Source organism: Enhydra lutris, unplaced genomic scaffold, assembly GCF_002288905.1.
Source record: "Enhydra lutris kenyoni isolate GAN:26980312 unplaced genomic scaffold, ASM228890v2 scaffoldscaffold10, whole genome shotgun sequence".
Classification (NCBI taxonomy): Eukaryota; Metazoa; Chordata; class Mammalia; order Carnivora; family Mustelidae; genus Enhydra; species Enhydra lutris.
In genome coordinates this window covers 7264466-7287295 of record NW_019154094.1, presented here as the reverse complement: position 1 = coordinate 7287295, position 22830 = coordinate 7264466, and the positions used below count along the sequence as shown (strand labels likewise).

General features: G+C 45.9%; 2 protein-coding genes across 4 annotated transcripts in view; both read left to right on the top strand.

Annotated features, from left to right (window-relative positions):
• The window catches only part of LOC111144018 (solute carrier family 25 member 20), a 29452-nt gene extending 13705 nt beyond the window's left edge, over window positions 1-15747 (top strand). Inside the window, exons 4-9 of the mRNA XM_022498083.1 lie at window positions 657-747; window positions 12274-12391; window positions 13082-13154; window positions 13525-13634; window positions 14117-14241; window positions 14900-15747. Of these exons, the coding sequence (XP_022353791.1) occupies window positions 657-747; window positions 12274-12391; window positions 13082-13154; window positions 13525-13634; window positions 14117-14241; window positions 14900-14962 (580 nt within the window). The 3' untranslated portion in view covers window positions 14963-15747. The remainder of the gene's footprint in view (window positions 1-656; window positions 748-12273; window positions 12392-13081; window positions 13155-13524; window positions 13635-14116; window positions 14242-14899) is intronic.
• Window positions 15748-21148: 5401 nt separating this feature from the next.
• Window positions 21149-22830, top strand: part of LOC111143823 (protein kinase cAMP-dependent type II regulatory subunit alpha) — a 122106-nt gene continuing 120424 nt past the window's right edge. For all 3 annotated transcript variants that reach the window (XM_022497743.1, XM_022497742.1, XM_022497741.1), the window contains exon 1: window positions 21149-21642. In XM_022497743.1, the coding sequence (XP_022353451.1) occupies window positions 21390-21642 (253 nt within the window). In that variant the 5' untranslated portion in view covers window positions 21149-21389. The remainder of the gene's footprint in view (window positions 21643-22830) is intronic.

Genomic DNA, 22830 nt, shown 5'->3' with positions numbered 1-22830 from the left:
AGAGGAAGTGATACTGGGGGAGAACTGGGGTCAACTGAGACCCAGACCTTGAGTTAGAGGCTTTTCCCCACCACCCTGAATTTTACAAATGGGAAATCAAGGCTCAGTGAAGCCTAAAATGTTGTGTGTAGTCATGGTGCAGGGCAGGCCCAGGGAGGGAACTGTGTCTCACTATAAAGTTCCTCCCATGGGCGAGGACATCTGAGGTGTGCTGGGGGTGGGGGGTTGGGAGGTTGGGGGGGGAGTGTGGGGGCCTTGTTGACCAAGCTCATACTGTTCTTGACACTGAGAAATTTGCCCTGGGAAATTTGACATCAGAATACACCTAGAACTTGGCTTTTGTGCAAAATAGGACTTATTTGTGCTGGGCTTCTGCCTAGTCAAGTGCTTATTTATTATTTTTTCTTTTTAATTTAAATTCAAGTTAGTTAACAGAGAGTGTAGTGTTGGTTTGAGTAGTAGAAGTTAGTGATTCGTCACTTACTTATAACACCCAGTCCTTATCCCAACAAGTGCCCTCCTTAATGCCCATCACCCATTTAGTGAATCCTCTAACCCCCTATTTTTTCTTAGAAAGTCATCCTCTTTGCCGGGATTGCCTCTGTCCTGTGTAGTTAGTCACCGGTGTTTGCCTCTGGTTTTTGTTTTCAATACAGCTACCCCCAAATATTTGCAGCTGGGATGTTGTCTGGTGTATTCACCACAGGAATTATGACCCCTGGAGAACGGATCAAGTGCTTGTTACAGGTAAGGGGTGGGATCTGGGGTTTGGGGGTTGTCATCTGGGGGGAGGCGGCTAGCTTTTTCCATTCAGTGCACAATTTTGTGTGGATGTTTATGTCCTTTCACCCTTTATAAAGGCTTCAGATCAGGTGTGCAAAACAGTTTCAAGATTTTCAGGAACATGGAAGCAATCGTAGTAGAATCGAGAACCAGGACAGTATAACAAACCAACCAAAATGTCACACCTGTGACGTGTCATTCCAGACTTATCCACTCTTATTAACAGCTACTTCAGGAACTCTGAAAGGTGAGTCATGTCTGGTCAGAGGTGGAAGGGAGGCTGCTTCTGCCCATTGTATCTTATGTCTCTACAGTTGCCCAAATTCTCAGTGCAGCACTGACTTTGGAGTGCCTGGCCTTTCAGAGGCCACGGCTATGAACTGGCTGCCTGCCTTACCACACAGGGCTCCTTTTAAAACAAAAAAAAAAAGTTACTGCTATTTTCTTCTAATGGTTGAAGTAATTTAACACACCATTCTTGCTAGAAAATTTGGATAATGCAGAGAAGCACAAAGAAAAAAAATGTATTTCTCACCCATGATACCATCCCACTGAGGTAACCACTGTTAGGGTTTCTTTGTGAATTCTGATCTTTTTGGTAAACATGTATATTAAGAAATACTAACTTTTGAAATAAAATTGGGGTCATGTAATGCATTAGTTTTATGACGTGCTTTTTTCATTTGATGTATCCTAATTTTTTGTGTGGTTATTTTTCTGAAGCATTGTGTTCTGTGTATTATTTCATTACATGGCTGTCATTTGCCCAATAATCCCTTATCTAGGGGCATGACAAATTATATATGATAGTGAAGATTTTGCTAAATAAGTGTTTGTGTATGTACCTGATTATTTTCTTAGAGTAAATGTCCAGACTTGAAATTATTATGTTTAAAGGTGTATACTTTTTTTTAAAAGATTTATTTATTTATTTTAGGGAGAGAACGAGGGGGAGGGACAGAGGGGGAGGGAGAGAGAATTCCAGGCAGACTCCATGTTGAGCATGGAGCCTGACATGGGGCTCAATCTCATGACCTTGAGATCATGACCAAAACCAAGAGTTGGATGCTTAACTGACTGTGCCACCTGGGCACCCCATAAGGTGTATACTTAAAAAATAAAAAGTGGGCTGCTGGGTGGCTCAGTGGGTTAAGCCTCTGCCTTCGGCTCAGGTCATGATCTCAGGGTCCTGGGATCGAGTCCCCCATAGGGCTTTGTGCTCAGCAGGGAGCCAGCTTCCCCCTCTCTGCTGCCTCTCTGCCTACTTGTGATCTCTCTCTCTGTCAAATAAATAAATAAAATCTTTTTTAAAAAAAGTGTGTGTTGGGGCACCTGGGTGGCTCAGTTGTTAAGTGTCTCCCTTTGACTCAAGTCATTATCCCAGGGTCCTGGGATCGAGCCCCACGTTGGGCTCCCTGCTTGGCGGAGAGCCTGCTTCTCCCTCTCTCATGCTTCTCCCTCTCTCTCTCCCCCTGCTTGTGTTCCCTCTCTCGCTGTGTCTCTCTCTGTCAAATAAATAAATAAAATCTTAAACAACAAAAAAAAGTGTGTGTGTGTGTGTGTGTGTGTTTTAAAAGATTTTATTTATTTATTTGTCAGAGAGTGGGCACACACAGGGGAAGCAGCAGGCAGAGGTAGAAGCAGGCTTCCCGCTGAGCAAGGAGCCCCATGTGGGACTCTATCCAGGACCCCGGGATCATGACCTGAGCTGAAGGCAGACAACGGACTGAGCCACTGACACATCCCTAAAAAAAAAAGTTTTTAATACCTATTACCAAATGATCCCACTATATTGGCCTGTCACTTTCTATTCCAGTCAATAATAGAAGAGCAACCACTTACCAGCAAACTCTGCATCATCTAATTTACAATCTCTGCCAGTGAAAAATTGGCATTGTTTTAAATTTTCATGCTTTTAAATGGTGGTGAGGTTAATTATTTTGATGAATATTCATTGTTTGTATTTTTCCATTGTGAAGTTCCTCTTTGTGTTCTTTGCTCATTTGTTTTTTGACTTACAAAAGCTTTGTAATTGTTAATTACTTATTGTACGGGGCAAGCCTGTTTCATGGTTTGTGTTTGTCATTTAACTTTGTGTATTTTTTTTAGCTTTTGACAGTAGAAGCTTTATTACAATTTTGTGTATTTTTTAAATTAAACTTTTTTTTTAAAGATTTTATTTATTTATTTGCCAGAGAGAGAGAGAGAGAGAGAGAGAGAGAGCGATCGAGCACAGGCAGGCTGAGTGGCAGCAGAGGCAGAGGGAGAAGCAGGCTCCCTGCTGAGCAAAGAGCCCGATGTGGGACTCGATCCCAGGACGCTGGGATCATGACCTGAGCCGAAGGCAGCTGCTTAACCAACTGAGCCACCCAGGCGTCCCTAAATTAAACTTTTTATTTTGAGACAATTTTAGATCTCTGGGCAGTTGTAAAAAATAATACAAAGGAAAAAATCATAATAATACAGAGAGATTGGGAATAAAGATGGTTTAAACATTCATGTTCAGAAGTTTTTCTTTTCTTTTCTTTTCTTTATTTCCTTGAGAGGGAGAGAATGAGAGAGAGAGAGAGAGCACAAGAGGGGAAAGGTCAGAGGGAGAAGCAGACTCCTTCCTGAGCAGGGGGCCCAATGCGGGACTCGATCCTGAGACTCCAGGATCATGACCTGAGCCGAAGGCAGTTGTTTAACCAACTGAGCCACTCAGGCGCCCCCAGAAGCTTTTCTAAGAAAGTAAGTTTTCATTTCTCTGGGATAAATGCCCAAGAGTACAAATTGAGTCATATGGTAGCTGCATGTTTATTTTTTAAAGAAACTGCCAAACTGTTGCTTAGTTTTTTATATTTTATATTCCTGCCAGCAATGAATGAGTGGTCCAGTTTCTCTGCATCCTTGCCAATGTTTAGTGCTGTCACTATGTTTAATTTTAGCCATCCTGATAGGTGTGTAGTAATATCTCATTTTAATTTGTATTTACCTAACAGCTGAAGATGTTGAACATCTTTTCAATGCTTATTTGCTGTGTATCCTCTTAGGTGAAATGTCTGTTCATGTTTTTGTCCGTTTTCTAATTGAATTTTTTTAATTGCATTTTGAGAGAGTCCTTTATTCTAGAAACTAGTTGTTTGACATATACATGATTTGCAAATATTTTCTCCCAGTTTATAGTTTGCCTTTTCATCCTCTTAACAGAGTCTCTCTCTCTCTTTTAAGATTTTATTTATTTATTTGACAGAGAGAGATCACAACCAGGCAGAGAGGCAGGCAGAGAAAGAGGGGGAAGCAGGCTCCCCACTGAGCAGAGAGCCTGATGCAGGGCTCGATCCTAGGACCCTGAGATCATGACTTGAACTGAAGGAGGCTTTAACCTTTGGCTTTAACCCACTTTAACCCACTGAGCCACCCAGGTGCCCCAACAGAGTCTCTTTTTAAAAAGATTTTATTCATTTGTTTTATTTGAGAGAGAGAGAAAGAGTGAGAGTGAGAGAAAGAGAGAGAGAGCATGTGCTTGAGCAAGGGGAGGGGCAGAGGGAGAGGGAGAGAGAATCCCAAGCAGACTCTTCACTGAGTGTGGAGCCCCATGTGGGGCTGGATCCTAAGATCCCAAGATCATGACCTGAGCTGAAGTCAGGTGCCCCCAAATTAAAATTGTTTGCTCAAAATACTCTCTTAAGGGGCACCTGGGTGGCTCAGCTGGTTAGGCGCCCAACTCTTGGTTTTGGCTCAGGTCGTGATTGTCAGGTGTTGACATTGAGCCCTGTGCAGCCCTGCCCATTGTTGGGCTCTGTGCTCAGTGGGAAGTCTGCTTGATATTCTCTCCCTCTCCCTTTTCCCCTCCCCAATTCGTGCTCTGTCTCTCCCTCAAATAAATAAATAACATTTTTTTAAAAGATTCTATTTATTTATTTGACAGAGAGAGGAGAGACACAGCATGAGAGGAAACACAAGGTGGGGGGTAGGAGAGGGAGAAACAGGCTTCCTGACGAGCAGGGAGCCCAATGCGGGGCTCGATCCCAGGATCCTGGGATCATGACCAGAGCCAAAGGCAGACACTTAATGACTGAGCCACCCAGGTACCCCTCAAATAAATAAATCTTTTAAAAAAATCAATTGGGCATATTTGTGTGCTGTATTTTCTTTCATTGATTTTATGTGTTTATCCCTCCACTAATACTATAGTCTTGATTAATACAAGCATATACTAAGTCTTAAAATTTAGTAGTCTGATCCCTCCAACTTTATTCTTTAAAAAAACAAAACAAACTTGTTCTGGCTATTCTATTTCCTTTGTATTTTCATATAAACTTTAGGATGATCTAGAAAATTAAGGGGCATCTGGGTGGCTCAGTAGGTTAAGCGTCTGCCTTCAACTTGGGTCATGGTCCCTCCTGGGGTTGAGTTCCATGTGGGGCTCCTAGGAAGGGAGTCTGCTTCTCCCTCTGCCTCTCCCTCCTGGCTTGTGCTAGCTTGCTTTCTCTCTCTCTCAAATAAATAAAATCTTTTTTTTTTTTTTTTTTAGATTTTATTTATTTATTTGACAGACAGAGATCACAAGTAGGCAGAGAGGCAGACAGAGAGAGAGGGGGAAGCAGGTTCCCTGCTGAGCAGAGTGCCCGATGTGGGGCATGATCCCAGGACCCTGGGACCATGACCTGAGCTGAAGGCAGAGGCTTTAACCCACTGAGCCACCCATGCACCCCTCAAATAAATAAAAATCTTAAAAAAAAAAAGAAAATTGGGAAAAATCTTGCTAAAACTTATGTTAAATCTATAGGCCATTTTGGATGGAATTGACTTATTACTTTGAGTCTTCCAATTCATGGACATAGTATATCTTTCCATTTATTTAGAACTTTAAATTTCTTTCATCAGCAGTATGTAATTTTCAGCATATTAGTCCTGTACATGTTTTCTTATATTAGTTCCTAAGTCTTCTCTCTTTTTTGACTTTGAAAAATTGCACTGTGAATGGTACTGTAATTTTAATTTTGTTATCTACATGTTCATAGCTAGTTTATAGAAATACAGTTGATTTTTGTATGTTAATCTTATGTCCTGTGACCTTCCTGAATCCCTTGTTAGTTCTAGGGTTTTTTTTTTTTAAATAGAATCAGTGAGATTTCTTTTTTTTTTATTTTAAGATTTTATTTATTTATTTGACAGACAGAGATCACAAGTAGGCAGAGAGGCAGGCAGAGATAGAGGGGGAAGCAGGCTCCCACTGAGCAGAGAGCCTGATGTGGGGCTCTCAGTGAGATTTCTTTTTTTTTTTTTTTTTAAAGATTTTATTTATTTATTTGACAGAGAGAGATCACAAGGAGGCAGAGAGGCAGGCAGAGAGAGAGAGGAGGAAGCAGGCTCCCTGCCGAGCAGAGATCCCGATGCGGGGCTCGATCCCAGGACCCTGAGATCATGACCTGAGCCGAAGGCAGAGGCTTTAACCCACTGAGCCACCCAGGCGCCCCTCAGTGAGATTTCTTATGTATAGAGTCATGTCATTTGCAAATACGGAGTTTTATTTCCTCATTTCTGATCTGTTTAACCTTTATTTCCTTATTTCACTGGCTAGAACTTGTAGAACTATGTTGAATAAGAATGACAAGAATGGACATTTTTGCCTTGTCCCCACTCTTACAGAGAAGTATTCATTATTTCATTATTAAATATGTTAGATGTATTTTTTTTTTGTAGATGCTCTTTATCAAGTTGAGAAGTTTACCTTCTTTTACTCTTTTTTTCTGAGAATTTTATCATGAATGGATATTGACTTTTGTCAGATACTTTTCTGCATTGATTGATGTAATCGCAATGTGGTCTTTCTTTAACCTGTTAACTTTGCATTACTGGAACAAACCCACCAACCTGAACATGTTGTATGATTCTTTTTGTATATTGCTGAATTCTATTTACTTATGTTTTGTTAAAGATTTTTACAACTATAGTCATGAAAGATTTTTAGTCCGTCATTTTTTTCTGTATTATTTTATCTGGTTTTGGTTTCAGGATAATATTATTTTCATAAAAAGAATTAGGAAGTGTTCCCCCTTCTGTTTTTGGAGGGAGATTGTATAGAATTGGTGTTAATTCTTTAAACATTTGATAGAATTTTATGATGAAACCATCTAGGCTTAGGGATTTGGGGAGGTGTTTTAAAATTATGAATCCAATTTTCTTAATAGTTACAGGGCTATTCAAATTCCTTACTTCATGTTGGGCAAATTGTGGTAGTTTATGTTTTTGTTTTTTCATCTGTGTTGTCAAATTTGTCTGTGTAGAGTTGTTTGTAGCATTCCCTTATCATCCTTTTGATGTCTACAGGGTCTGTGGTGATATCTTCTGTTTTATTCCTGGTATGGTAATTTGTGATTTTTCTTTCTTTTTTGTCAGCTTCACTAGAGGTTTGTTAATATTTTTGATTCTTTCAAGAAAACAACTCTTTGTTTTATTGATTTCCTCAACTCTTTTTCTGTTTTCTATTACATTGGTTTCTGCTCATATCTTTATTATTTCCTTCCTTTTGCTTGTTTTTGGTTTAGTTTGCTTTTCTTTTTGAAGGGTTTTTTAGGTGAGAGCTTAGATGGTTGATTTGAGTCTTTTCCTCTTTTCTAATGTATGCAGTCAGTGCTAATGGCTTTCCTCTTAGCAGTGCTTTAGTTGTGTCTCACAAACACACACACACACATATGTGTGTGTGTATTTTTAAAAATTTATTTACTTATTTAAGTAATCTCTGTACCCAGCATAGGAGTCAGACTCACAACCCTGAGATCAGCAGTTGCATGCTTTCCCATCTGAGCCAGCCAGGCACTTCTAACTTACGTATTAATTGCCAATTAGTTCAATGTGTTTTCTAATTTCCTTTGAGACTTCCTTTTTGAATTATTTAGAAGAGTGTTGTTTAATTTCCAAGTATTGGAGATTATTGATTTCTAGTTTAAGCCCATTGTGATCAGAAGACATAACTCTGTATTATTTAAAATCTTTTAAAGTTCTTGAAGCTTGTTTTATGCCTGTGGTCTATCCGGTATGTTCCATGGACCCTTGATTTTTAGTGTATGTGCTGCACAAGTGAGTACTCCATGGACACTTGAAAGGAATGTGTATTCTGCTCTCATTTGGTGGAGGGTTCTGTAAATGTCAGTTAGATCCTGTTGGTTGATGGTATTGAGTTCTTCTCTATCTTTGCTGGTTTTCAGTCTTTTTGTTTTACTAGTTTGTCGATAGAGGGAGTTGAAATCTCCAAGTATAATTGCTGGTTTGTCTATTTCTCCTTTTAGTGCTGTCAGTTTTGTTGCACGGTCATTTGTAGATTTCTTGTTTGTTACATACACATTTTGGATTGCTGTGTCTTCTTGGTAGATTGACCCTTTTATTACTATATAATGTCCCTCATAGTATCATTATGCAACATCCTGTAATTTTGCTTACTATGTTCTTGCTTCCTTCCCTGATGTTTCAGGGTTTCTTCTTTCATTTTTCTGTGTAGAGAACTTCCTTTCACTATTTTTGGGGGGGCAGATATTCTTTTGGGGTAGGTCTTCTTTTGGTGATAGATTCTTAGTTCTCCTTTATCTAAGAATGCCTGATTTCCCATTTATTTCTGAAGTATATTTTTGCTAGACGTAGGATTCTGAGTTGACAATTCTTTTCTTTCAGTACCTGGAAGATACTGTGCCATTTCTTTCTATCGTCCCTAGTTTCTGTGGTCTTTCTGATTGTTTAGGTAAGGTGTCATTTTCCTCTAGCTGATCTTAAGATTTTTTCTTTTTTTTTTTTTAGATGGGAGGAAGGGCAGAGGCAGAGGGGGAGAGAGAATCTTAAGCGGGGCTTAATGCAGTGCTCGATCTCACAACCCTGAGATAACCTGAGCCAAAAATCAAAAGTCAGATGCTTAACTGAATGCTTAACTGACTGAGCTATCCAGGCACCCCAAGAATTTTTTCTGTATCTTTAGTTTTCAGAAGTTCATTTTTGATGTGTCATTGCATGCACTTACTTGGGTTTTTTCTGTTTAGTATTTGCTCAGCTTCTTGAATCTGTGTGTATGTTTTGCACATTGAGAAAGTTTTAGGAACCTTTTGGCAATGATTTCTTCAAGTACCTTTTCAGTCCTGTTGTCTTTTCTTCTCTCCTTCTGGGACCCCGAGGCCACAAATACTAGATTTTTTTGTTATAGTCATACAAGTCTTGAGGTTCTGTTCAATCTGTTTCGGTCTGTTTTCTTCCTGTTGTTCAGACTGGGTATTTTCCATTGTTGTGTTTTCCAGTGTTTTTTTTCTCTCTTGCCTCTGTTCTGCTCTTTTTTTTTTTTTTTTTTTTTTTAAGATTTTATTTATTTATTTGAGAGAGGGAAAGAATGAGGGGGGTGGGGCAGAGGGAGAGGGAGAAGCAGACTCACTGCTGAGCAGGGAGCTGGAGGTGGGGCTCAATTCAGGGCTCAATCCCAGGACTCAAAGAGCTGAAGGCAGATGCTTGACCAACTGAGCCACCCAGGCTCACCTCTGTTCTGCTCCTGAGTGAGCCATCCACTGAGTTTTTTATTTTGGTTATGTTTTTCTTTTTCCCTTTTCTTTTTCCAGTTGTAGTTTTCAATTATATAGTTTCCATTTGGTTCTTCCTTACATCTTCTATTTCCGTGCTAAGACTTTATTTGTTTGGTGTGCTTTTCCATATTTTCATTTGTTTCAAACATATTTTTACTTATTGAAGGATTTTTACCATGGCTGCTTTAAAATCTTTGTCAGATAAACAAACAAAAACCCAAAACAAAACAAATATTTGTCAGATAACAGTAACATCTCTGTTATCTTTTGCTTGTCTTTTTCCTTTCAGTTTGAGGTCTAGCTGGTTTGGGGTATGATGAGTGATTTTAGTTGAAACCTGGTTATTTGCATGTTATGTAAATAACGTATTTTCTATTTTAGCTGGCTTTTTCCAGCAGGAAAGGGAAGAATGCTGCCTTGTTATAGCCAGGTGGAGATAGAAGTGTAGGTTCCCGACTTGGCCTCTGTTGGCACCTCAGGGTGGGGCACTTCTTTTTACTGCTGGGTGGGTGTGGGAGTTCCAGTGTCTCCACTGACCCCATCCGATAGGAGGGTGCTGTTTACTGGCTGTCAGGGATGAAAGTCCTAGTTCCCTACCTGGCCTTCTCCGACTCCACCCTGACAGCATGTTGGGTGCCTTGTTAGAGCCCTGCAAGGGTGGAAGTCCAAGTTCCCCACTTGGTGTTTGCTGGTGTGGTTTTGTTTTATGGTGTATGGCTAGAGTTGAGTGTTTATTGTCTAAAACTTTTTTATCTTTCTAAGCTGACCCTTTCTTGGTCCTTTGTCTAGAGAACACAGGCTTTTGTTGGGGCTTCTTTCTGGTCTATGCTTGTTCGCATTCCTGGATTGCCAGTTTCCTCAGCCCCAGATCTGAGATATATCAGAAAGAAAATCCAAGGAACTCACCACCAAGTCATTCCTCAAGTTCAGAGTCTCCTAGCCAGTCTCTCTTTTTCTTTGGACTTTCAGAGTCTTCTCATTTTTGCTTTAAAAATAAAGTCTAGGGTTTTTGACAGCTCTTTCTGCCCACGGGTCCTGTCTCATGCTTTAATAAAACCACCTTTTTTGCCCCCCCCCCCCAAAATTAAATAAAAATAACATCTGGGGTTTTTTGTTGCACTTCAGCAGGGAGAATTTATATTTCCAACTCAGGCTTTTCCTGAACTCCATACTAGTTTATCCAACATTTCCATTTGGATGCTAATAGGCACCTCAGTGTCATCATGTGCAAAAATGAGCTCCTAGTCTTCTCCAATAACTGCTCCACCTACAACCTTCTCCACATCAGTTGTGGCAACCATACTTCTAGTTGTTCGGCTCTAAATCACAGGAGTCATCCGAGATGCCTCTCTTTTCTCACCGTACATGTCCCATCTATTGAACAGTTAAGCTTGCTTTCAGCGTATGCCAGGTCTATCCCTTCTCATCCCTCCATTTGCAGCCACATTGCTCCAGGTCACCTTCATCACATAACAGTGAGAAGATTCTCACAATAAGATATCAATTCCATTCCGATCCTCTTTGGCCCCCACGTCACCGTGAGTCAGCTCCAGTGTCCTCTGGTCACGTGGGTCTCCTTGCTGTTCCTCAGACATACCAGATTTACATGTGCCCAGATCATTGGGGGAAGTTATATTTTAAAAAGCCATTACTATTTGATTGACATTGTCTTAAATTTATTATTTTTAGAAAAATTGAAGTCTTTCCAAGGAAAAACTTTCCTAACCAGAATGATGACTCTATTCATCTCTCTCTCTCTTTTTTTTTTTTTATGTTCCTTGGAGTGCTTTAGAGTTTTATTTATGCAAATCCTATTACTGTTTGACGCACATATATTTTATTGCTATTTAGGATAGGATTCCTTCAGGCTCTCTGCTCGGCAGGGAGCCTGCTTCCCTTCTTCTCTCTCTGCCTGCCTCTCTGCCTATTTGTGATCTCTGTCCGCCAAATAAATAAATAAAATCTTTAAAAAAAAAAAAGAATATCTTTAGAATAGGATTCCTCTGCATTATTTTCAAATTGTTATTGCTGGTATGTAGGAAAATTATTGAACTTATATGTTTATTTCATGTTTCTCCTTGGAACTGTTAAGGCTTAACTCTCCACTTTTTTTTTTTTTTAAGATTTTGTTTATTTGACAGACAGAGATCACAAGTAGGCAGAGACAGGCAGAGAGAGAGAGAGGAGGAAGCAGGCTCTCCAATGAGCCGAGAGCTCGGTGTGAGGCTCGATCCCAGGACCCTGAGATCATGATCTGAGCCGACGGCAGAGGCCTTAACCCACTGAGCCACCCAGGTGCCCCTTAACTCTCCAGCTTTAATTATTCTTTGGTTGATGCCTCTGTGTGTTGTGATTCCTCTTGGCTCTGTACTCGCTGTGGATCTTGTGTGGGGTTCTTTGTCTCAGATCTTTTCTGGAATTACCCCTGCCTGCCTTACTCAAGCTCTTGTGTCTTAGGGCCTGGATCCCTGAGACTGGTATGGGGGCCTCTCCTTGCTCCTCCCCCGGCTCTGCACAGGATCTGTGTCATGGCACTTAGAGCTCTGAACAGCTCTTTCCTGTTCACCTTTCCTTGACCGAGCTTCCCGATCTCTGAGAGCTTGGGATGGATTTGGTGCTCAGTGGATATTTGTTGAAGGAATAAGTGAATGACCTTCCAACTGGCTTTATCGGGAATGCTCTTGTATTTGAGAGAGTTCCTCCACATATTTTCCAGCTCCTCTGTTGACTTTTTTCTTGTGTGTGGATACTTTGTGATATTTTCATTTAACCTTATTTCCCAGTGATTTCCACCAATATTCTATGTTCCAAATAACTAGCAGTTTGACAGAGCAGTCTTTCATTGGTCTAATAATGACCACTCCCACACTCACCTTGTAACCTGTAACCTGCTGAGTCTGTGACTCTGATGTTGCTGCTACTGACTTGATGACTTTTTCCTCCCTCTCAGATTCAGGCTTCTTCGGGAGAAACCAAGTACAGTGGGGCCTTGGACTGTGCCAAGAAGCTATACCAGGAATCTGGGATCCGAGGCATCTACAAAGGGACAGTGCTTACCCTAATGCGAGGTAACCTTCTAGGTTCTCCACCTGAGGTCACCTTGCGGGGGGAGCTCATCTGAGGAGGGCTTGCCACAGAGGGTCTTACCTGTATCCCCGGATTAGCCTTGGCATTGTACAGGCTACACTTCTGACTGGCGTGGTGTGTCCTGTTTTTTGGGCAGTATCACCCCTGGCCAGCATGGATACAAATGAGGATGGGAGGACCTGTATCCTTTTGGCAGGCTGGCCCTCAAGGATGCAACTCAAGATAGTGCCAGTTACAGGGGAGTGGCTAGTAGATAGCAGTCGTGGCTGGAGAGATGAGGGACAGTGGGGCTCTCCCTGGTTTCAAGAGGCATGTGCTGCTGGGGTGGCAGTCAGAGAGGCAGACACAGCCTCACCGCTGTCCTGCTGTAGCTGTTTGGAGGAAGGCCAGAGGCTATCTGTAGTTATAACAGGAGTGGGCGTGTCCGTGGGGACTACTCAGAGGGGACTTGGAAGGTGAAGTGATATTGCATGTTTGTGTGCTCATTTACACCAGTGCTTGCCCCAAAGCAGCATATAATTACTGCAAAATGATTACTGCACATAGGAGGTGCAGCTGAGGAACTTCCCAGGAAACCTTGAAAGGGCCAGCACCAAGCTTGGCTCTTCTAAGTTCTAGAAATCCATGAGGATTTTATATTCTTTAATTTGCTTCTTTCTTGCCTCTAACAGATGTTCCAGCCAGCGGGATGTATTTCATGACATATGAGTGGCTGAAAAATATCTTGACGCCAGAGGGAAAGAGGTGAGGAGAATAGAAGAATGCAGAGGCCACTTTGCTCGGTCATGGGTTTGTTGCCCTTTACTGTGAGTGGGTCTGAAGGCAGAGTGGGGCTTGCTTCTGGCTCCGTGTCCACTTTCCTGTCCTTGCTGCTGAGACCCAGCTAACACTGCTTACTCTGTACTTCACCTGCTGGAGGAAGTATATGAAAGAAGTTCATGAAACCTCCTTCAAGGAGTGGCAGCTACCATGTCACAGGAGCCCTGACCTTGGACCTCCTCCCTCTGGCCATCCTCTCCCTCGGTGAAACTGCCCCATCTGCCAAGCGGGGGGATGGTTCGAATGCCTTGCTCACAGCCTTTGTCTGACTGGGGCTGCGGTTGGTATTCTGCAGTGTCAGTGAGCTCAGTGTGCCTCGGATCCTGGTGGCTGGGGGCATCGCAGGGATCTTCAACTGGGCTGTGGCAATCCCCCCGGACGTGCTCAAGTCCCGCTTCCAGACTGGTTAGTGGAGGGTAGTGGGGTAGATGGGCGTGGACTGGGTACCAGAACTGGCTGCCCCTGGGGTGCGAGCTCTTAGGGCCCTGGAGATACTCTCCACAGCAGCATCCAGCAGCTCTCTGACCAACATTTTCCCTTACAGTCATTTGTGTCCTAGGAACCCTAGATTCATTTCCTTTTGGCCAGAACACAAAATAAGTGAGATAAGCAGTCAGATCAACTCTGCTGCCTTCCCATGAGCAGAAGGACTCTTACGTTCTTCACTTTTCCTCTTCACTCCCTCAGCATCAGTAATCCAGACATTGTATGTTTATCCCAAGGTGAATGGTGTTGTCTGTGGACTGGTCCCAGATGACCTGGAGGGTGTCCTCTTCCTGATGCGGTGACCCAGCAGGAAGACTTGATTATGGAACTGTCCCCGTATAGGTTACTATACGCAGGTCAGGAAACTTCCTAAAGCCTTAACAGTTGGATTCCACCCACAGCACCTCCTGGAAAATACCCTAATGGTTTCAGAGATGTACTGAGAGAGCTGATCCAGAATGAAGGAGTCACATCCTTGTATAAGGGGTTCAATGCGGTGATGATCCGAGCCTTTCCAGCCAATGCGGTGAGTGGAAGGCAGTGGCTATGCTTTCCCTTCAGGGCTTAGAGCAGGTTCCTAGGTCTAGATGGGCTGACTTTTGCTTATTCCTAGGATTGGATTGGGGGCTCAGTTTTCCCCAAATCCCACCCTCAGCCAGAGCCTCCTTATTTGCTTCTTTTCCTGAAGCTTCAGGAGGAGTTGTCTTTGGGATTCTTTGAGGGGAGGGGCTTTTTTTTTTTTTTTAAGATTTTATTTATTCATTTGAGAGAAAGAAGAGAGCACAAACAGGGGGAGGGGCAAAGGGAGAGGGGGGAAGCAGACTTCCTGCTGAGCTGGGAGCCTGACATGGGGCTTGATCCCAGGATTTAGAGATCATAGCTGGAACCCAAGGCAGATGCTCAACGATCTGAGCCACTCAGGTGCCCCATGAGGGGAGGGGTTTTGATCTCCTGACTTGGTCATCAGAAGTGGGCAGTTGTGAGACATGGATTTTCTTCCCCTCGCAGGAATATGAAAGCACAGCTTGATTCCCTGACCTGGGGTGGGAACGAAGTTGGGGAGGGGTTCTGATAAAGTCACGGAAGGGTTCTGGTCCTGACAGGGTCAGCCAAGCATGGTGCTGGGGTCTTTGTGATAGTCCCAACTCCTACTAGCTTTTTTCTTCCTTCTAACCCCTTCTCAGGCCTGTTTCCTTGGCTTTGAAGTTGCCATGAAGTTCCTTAATTGGGCCACCCCCAACTTATGAAGCTGAAGGCTGCTCAAGGCTTCTGGAAGATGGAAGCTATCATAGAGGAGAAGCTGTGGGCAGGACTAGGCAGTCCTGAAGGCAAAGGGAGGGGAATGGTGGGATCAGAACTCTGTATATGGACTTGTTGAGACCATTGCCTTAATGACATCCTCTACCTGGTATAACTTGGTGTGCCATTTTGAAACTTAAATTTACTCATGTCAATTTAAGGGATCTCAAGAGGATTTAGAGGTGGAGTAAGTAGCTTCTAGACCAGATACCACCTATGGTCAGAGAGCTATCTACTGGTGGACTACAGGCCCTACTACACCCAAAATACTACTCAAGAAGGAGAGAATCTCAGCTTCTCACTGGAGACACTATGCATGTTTTCAACCAGCTGACCAAGAGTTGGTGTTGTCTTCAATCCCTACCCAGGAACACCCACCAGATTTCCAGGGTTATCACTTAATTCTGGCCTGTACATGGGGATGTGGACTTGAAGGCCACATCTCTCTGTCCAAATGGACTGAGCAAATGTGCCTAGGGGCGGATAGCCTGTTAACAGGTTGAGTTTTTCTTTCTAATGCATGCAAGTAATCAAAGCTAAAACTACAGTAGCCTAATTTCCCAGGAGTAGATGGAGCGCTTTCCCTCCTACACAGTGAGGAGAGTTTTGAATCAACAGTTCTAGCCTGCTGAGATAAGTGACAAAGCCTGGGGTGTAGGAAAGGCTCTTTTCACACACTCTTTTCTCATGAGAGCGCCCTATTTTAACAGAAAACAATAAATATTGTTTCTAATTTTTGCATTGTGTGAAATTATTTTGATTCTGGGTCATTTCAGCAGGCAGCCTGTGGCTTTGGTGGAAGTTGTCAGGGATCTGGTATCCTTGGTGGCTCCAGGCAGGGGATTTAGGAGGAGGAAGAGGAGGAAGTTTAGGCTAGCCCAGCCTTCCGACTGTCCTAGCAGCAACTGCCTGATGGGGAAGTGGGGGAGCTTGATTGCTAACTATTCCCATAGCCCTCAGTACAAGCCTGCAGCCCTTCCTTTCACTCTTTCACCTCTCTGCCCTGAGCTAACAGAGAGTTGATTGTTCTAAAAGCCAGAAGCAATCCTGACTTATCATAGGAGTTTGGGGGTCACTGTGATCTGATGTCACCAGCCGGGCTTTGCTAATTAGGCTGTTGGTGATGCACAGGTACATCCAGAGGTGGGAAGGGAGCCAAGTTAATTTGTCCTTGTCTGGTGGCTGGCAAGGCTACCAGAGCTGGGCCTCTCTGGCATTGTCCCACCTGGCAGTCACAGTTACAGTTCTGCTAGTACGTCCCACCTTGCTGCAGCTGCACGGAGACCCTGGAACTTTGGCTTTAGTGCCATGACTCTGCATAAGGGGATGAGGGGGCAGGGACCCACCCCCATCTGAGAGTGGGCGTGGCCAGCCTGGCAGGAAGCTAAAGATTTGGGGGTTTAATGAAGGATACTTTATTCCTGGGAAGATATTCTTGGGTGACCAGAAAGGAATTATGGTCAAGCAAAAACAACAAATAACATTGTTCACAGATGAAAATTGTGTGCCCTCTGCCTAGGAAGATTAATTCAGTGTTATGCCTGCTCCCTAATGCTGCAGGATGTCTTTATTTAATCTCTCTCTGGTTTGGAGAAGGCCGCATAAGTGTTTCTTGAAGCTGTTGGCAGCAGCCTGTCCTTGAGCTAATCCTGCAACCCCAGCCTTTGCCTGGAAGCCCCTGTGAGTGCATTTGCATTCTAGCCAAATGACAGCCATTCCCATGGCTCAGGATCACTTTTACAGTCCTTGCGTCTGGCTAATTTGCCCTTTGAAACAGCTTCCATTTTAAAATGGAATGTTTCGTTTCCTTGATGTTAGTGGTGATAGATTCTTCTACTCCTTTGGTTGTTCGATAGGTGTTAAGTCAAATAGGGAAGCCCCAGGAGACGTATTTGTGAAGGGAGCAGAGCAGATGGTGAGTAAGTCCCTCCTGGCTGGCACTTCCTTTTTATGATGCACTTTGAAATGCCACCTGTTCCTGATAGATCTCTGCTGTCTGTGATGGGGGTGAGGGTGGGGGAAAGGCTGGGGCCCTCCTCAACAATTTCTCTGTCACAGGCAGCATTTAGAAGCCAGACAGCAGGTGTTAAAACAACCAGTCGGTGATAACAGCCTCACCCAGGCACAAAGAAGAGTATAACTAGGTCAAAGGTGAGGGGCAGCCAGTGGAATGTTGCAACAAGCCTATTAGAAGCAACAGTAGTGCCATTTTCCTGTTGTAAGGTCATACCATCTCCACCCACAGTTCTTTCCCTACAGTTCTTTTGAGGCTGAAGCCCCTGTGCCCTTTCTAACCTTCCCATGGGTTTATTCTTTTTTTTTTTTTTAAGATTTTATTTATTTGACAGAGATCACAAGTAGGCAGAGAAGCAGGCAGAGAGAGAGGGGGAAGCAGGCTCCGCGCTGAGCAGAGAGCCCAATGCGGGGTTTGATCCCAGGACCCTGGGATCATGACCTGAGCCAAAGGCAGAGGCTTTAACCCACTGAGCCACCCAGGCGCCCCTGTCCTTATTACTTTATCTCCATGTAACTCGATATTTAGTGGGCACGGATTTTTACCCCACTTTTGGATGTGGAAGTCAATGCTCAGACCGGGTAAGCTGATCTGCCAAGATCATTGGCAGATCGATAATAGAGTGCAGATGACAGAGTTATGTCTGGGTGTCCACAGGCCTGAAGAAAGGGTTGTGATGCTATCAGAGGCTGTCCTGGGACTGCTTGGCCCAAGCTCCAGGAGGCATGTCTGTACTACAGGGTCAAAGCCGGGCCACTGGCCTGTGAGTGAGGCCACAGGTAGCAGAGAGTCCCAACAGGTACCGGGAAAGCCCCAGGACCAGGTGTTCCCTGAGGGCTCTCTTTTCTGTTTTGTCTGCTCTGGTGAGCATATAGGCCTGTGGCTCTCCAGCCAGCCTTTCCCTTGCTTCCCAGGGTCTATTCTTTCCTTGAGGGGTCTCCGAGGCTGACCCAAGGTCCGCTGCAGAAACTGATACTTTCTTGGGACACAGTGTCCTGGGGAGAGGGTGACTCACAGGTGCAGAAACAGGTGGCCTGGGAATTAACTCCTCCCTGGGGCATGGATGCCTGTTAAAATAGAGACTTCCTGGACCAAAGGCAGTGGCCTTATATGAGGCCACTTATATGAGGGAGGCATTATAGAGGCTGAAGGACAGCTTGGGTGATGACAGAGAAAACATAGCCCACTTTACCAAGCCTTCCTGTCCAAGAGGCTCATAAACACTTCTGAAGCAAAAGAGAAACTGATGGTGGTAGATACTAAATGAGCTGGGAAGACTGGACCAGAGGGGCTGGCATGCAGGGGTGGTCAGATCACCAACAGGTTCCAGGAGATAGGTAGGGGAGTGGAATGGCCTAGAGATCCCTTTTGGGCAGAGAAGAGGGAGGTGTTGCTGCTTGGGCTGAGTCCATTCCCCTACTCCCAGTATGCAGAGAGTATCAGAGGGCAGAAGGTGTATACACTGGGAGGTCTGGGCCAAGAGCAGTCTCCCAGAGGAGTCTGGGGGAGTTTGGGTGTTTCTCTTCCTCCTAGAAAGAAAAAAAAAATGCTTTCAAATAATAAACCTATCAAGACTACATGAAATCCACTGTTTCATTGGAAACAATAGTTGGTACCCTACCCATGTTCATTTTCACCAGACCCACTGCTGTCGGTCTAAACATGCACCCCACCTGTGTTACTGTGATTACTAGTTGTAAACATCTCTGAGAACCAGCCCCATTGTGTTCGCGTCTGCCTGTGGTTGGTGGTGTGGCAGTCTGTGCAAGCTCCGACTTCCTGCTGGGGAGTGACTCCTAGGACTGGTGCTTGGAGCTGAGCACCTGTCAGGCCTCTTCTCTACCACAGGCTCTATATTTCTCTTGCTTCTGAGGGTCTCTGTTTTTGCCTTGTCCCCCACCATCACTTACTGTTGGCAGTTGTTTCCTGGTCACCTGCTGTCTGTGGGTTTGGTTGCCACGGTAACCTCTAGTGTTGTAGCTGGACAGGCTTGAATGAAGGCACTCCTAGGAGGGTGAGGGTAGAAGATGTGGGATTCAGGGCCCTGGTATTCTCTCTTGCTCTAAGGCACTCTTCTTTGACCCGCTCAAATGAGCATTCATGAAGGCCTTTGGGACTCCACTTACAACAGAAGGGCTTCCCAAAGATGCATCCCTGCTCTTGGACCAGGTGCTAGGGAGGGGAGCCAGGTAGGGCCTGGAGGCTGGCTGTCCATCCTTACTCTCAGGCTGGTTTGTGAGATAAGGAACAGCTATGGGGTTCCTGCTTTCTGTGGCCCTCATTCCCTCCAGGTCCAAAGATGCCCTTTGAACGCTGTGTTTGCTGGCTGGCTGGCTGGCCGAGCTTTGGGCCAACTGACAGCAAACCAGCCTACTCCTGGCAGAGGCTGATGGGCATTTCCCATCCCAGGCGCCCCAGAAAGTGCACTTTAAAGAAAAGGATCCTAGTTCCTAGTTCTGAGACGGGTCAGGAGAGCAGTTTCACTGACTTCACTTGCTGTGTGGGAGAATTCATTCATTCATTCATTCATTCAGTAAACCTTCTCCAACAGTGTGTGGTAAGGAATGAGCAGGAAACAAATTGGAGGGGCGCCTGGGTGGCTCAGTGGGTTAAAGCCTCTGCCTTTGACTCAGGTCATGATCCCAGAGTCCTGGGATCAAGCCCTGCATGGGGCTCTCTGCTCACCAGGGAGCCTGCTTCCCTTGCTCTCTCTCTGCCTGCCTCTCTGCCTACTTGTGATCTCTGTCAAATAAATAAAACACACACACACACACACACACAAAGGAAACAAATTGGACACTATCCCTGCTCTCACAAAGTAAATTGTGCAAGACTTCCCCCCTGGAGTCAAGGAACTTGTCCAGGGAGACACAGCTGTTTGGAATCACAGGCTTGCCTAGCCTAGAGGGTGGATGGTTTCTGTACCAGCGGGGATCTGTTGCTCCTGTTTCCAGAAGCTGAGTTCCTAGCAGCACTGAACTCCTGGGTATGTGCCAAGCCAATATGAGAGGTCTTAGTGCTGATTTTAATTAATACTGGATAATTACCTGGTGGAGCTTAACCATCCCAAATGCCTTGGAGGTTCCCAAGCCTATAGCTCATTACTTTCTGTCTGGGCCCAGCAAAGAGAGGCAGGATTCTGTCCTATGCCCACTGGGCCTTTCGTCAGCACTGTGACCCAGAACAAGCACCTTTTTCTATTCCCTTCCATCTGGTGTGGGTGAAGGGGGCAACTTGGGAAATAGCCTAGCCTCTCCAGTTCACCTATGCCCCCTCCCTAGGGGCAAAGGATTAACAGTGCCTTATGGTCTACTCAACACCATGAAACAGTGTGGGGCCAGGGTGGAGTGTAGAAAGAGAAAAGGCCTGCAGAATCTTGGTGGGAGTGCTTAAGAGGAGAAGAGACACAAAGGTGATTCCTGCTCTGCACCTTACTCCGTGCTCAGCATACATACTCTAACAGGCTTATTTCTCTCATGTGGCTCTTAAATTACTGTATCACTGAAACTCCTACCATCTATCACGCCTTTCCTGTTTGACATATCACAGACCCCCTGCCAGATTTCTGAAGGTCCTACCGTGGTGCCACCATTCCACCCTGGGACCAGGGTGGTCCTGACTTGTTACCAGCCCTTTGCTCTTGCTGCCCTCTATGTTCAGATGGCTTTCCTCAAGATTTTCCTGTCGTGGGATCCTGTCCAGGTCTCGGAGTCAGCCTGAATGTCACCCCCTAAAGCGCGCCCTCTTGCTCTCCACGACAGCCGGAACCACACTGAAGTTGAAACGTGTGTGCCAGGCGTCGTCTGGCTATCTGGCTCTACTAGGCTGTGTCCCTGGAGCCTACCAAGTGCTGGCAAAGAAGAGGCTCTTACCGGATGTTGAAACAATATGTGAAAGGTCTTCCCGGCTAGGTGGGAAGCACCGAAGACTCCCTTAAGCCAGGAGACCACTCATTCCCGGGACTCGACCCGAGACTGCACAGGACCTGCGGGCGGCCCAGCGGCGCACGCGCACTGGGGGCCGGCGGTCGGCGGGGGCGCGCACGCCCGCGGTCGCGTGCGTCACAACCCGGGCTCCTGCCCCGCCCGTCCCGCCTGCCCGCTCGTCGGTCCCCGCGGCGGCGGCGGCGGCGGCGGCTGCCCAGTGACAGCGGCGGCGGCACCAGGCCGGCCGTAGTAGCTTAGGGTCGTGCGGCCCGGAGACGCACACGGGCCGAAGGGCGGCGCGGCGCGAGGAGGGCCAGAGCCGGGTCGCGCGGGAGGAGACCTCGCGGGCGCCGGGCGAAAAGGCCGGCGTGAGGGAGCGCGGAGGCAGTGGCCGCCGGCGGCCCGGACCCGCCTGTCCTCGCGGCCGCCGCCGGCATGAGCCACATCCAGATCCCGCCGGGGCTCACGGAGCTGCTGCAGGGGTACACCGTGGAGGTGCTGCGGCAGCAGCCGCCGGACCTGGTCGACTTCGCGGTGGACTACTTCACCCGCCTGCGCGAGGCCCGCTCGCAGCCCGCCAGCCCGCCCGCCGCCCCTCCTTCCGGCTCCCAGGGTCTGGAGCCCGGCGCTGGCCTGGTCGCCGACGCGAAGGCGGACACCGAGTCGGAGGACGACGAGGACCTGGATGGTAGGCGGTGGGTTGGGCCGGCGTTCGTGGTGGGGGGACGGAGAGGGCGGTGCTGGGGTCTCCAGCCGCGGTCTCGAGGGGCTGCGGGGGCCGACCACACTGGGCCGGGAGCTTGGAGCGCGCGAGCGGAGTTTGTCGGGCTTCCCCGAGCCGCGGGCGTGAGTCCCGCGTGCGCCACGGAGCTGGGCGGTCCTCCGAGCCCGGGAGCGCACCGAGGGAGTTGTCAGATTCAGCCTGGGAGAAAACGTGCGCCTTCGGCCCGCGTGGTGGCGCGGAGCCCACTGCGGCCTCGCCTCTGCGGGGGGACCCTTCGCCGGGATGGTTCCGAAGACTAGGACGTTCGTATCCGCTGACTTGTCTTCGATAACCAGGACGGTAACTTCGTTTGGAAATCACTCAGTTTGAAAAGTTATGGTGAAAACTTTAAGCATAGACAAAAGTAGAGAGAGAAAAGGTGAAATGAACTATATGTCACCATCCACATTCAACAGTTTAAATATGTCACAAATGTTTCATCTCTACTTTTTTTCCTTTGCTTTGCTTAAGGTTTTTTTTGTTTTGTTTTGTTTTGTTTTTTTGTATTCACATACAATGTATTATTTGTTTCAGGGGGGAAGGTCTGTGATTCATCAGTCTTAGACAATTCCAAGCACTCACCATAGCACATACCCTCCCTAATGTCCCATCACCCAGCTACCCTATCCCTCCTCCCCTGACCCCCCAGCACCCCTCAGTTTGTTTCCTGAGATTAAGAGTCTGTTACGGTTCAGTTCGTCTCCCTCCCCGGACCCATCTTGTTTCACGCTGAAGTATTTTTTTTTTTCAAAGATTTTATTTATTTACTTGACAGAGAGAGATCACAAGTAGACAGAGAGGCAGGCAGAGAGAGAGAGAGAGAGAGAAGCAGGCTCCCCGCCGAGCAGAGAGCCCGACGCGGGACTCGATCCTAGGACCCCGAGACCACGACCCGAGCCGAAGGCAGCGGCCCAACCCACCGAGCCACCCAGGCGCCCACGCTGAAGTATTTTAAAGCAAATCCCAGTCAGGTCATTTCACCTCTGCATAACTGGGCATGGATTTCTTAAGATATTCTTAGTATTTCTTGAAATTTAAAATATTTCTTAAAATATACGTAATATATATTTCAATTTCGCTAGAACGATTGGATCAAATTCGGTGAGGGTAAAC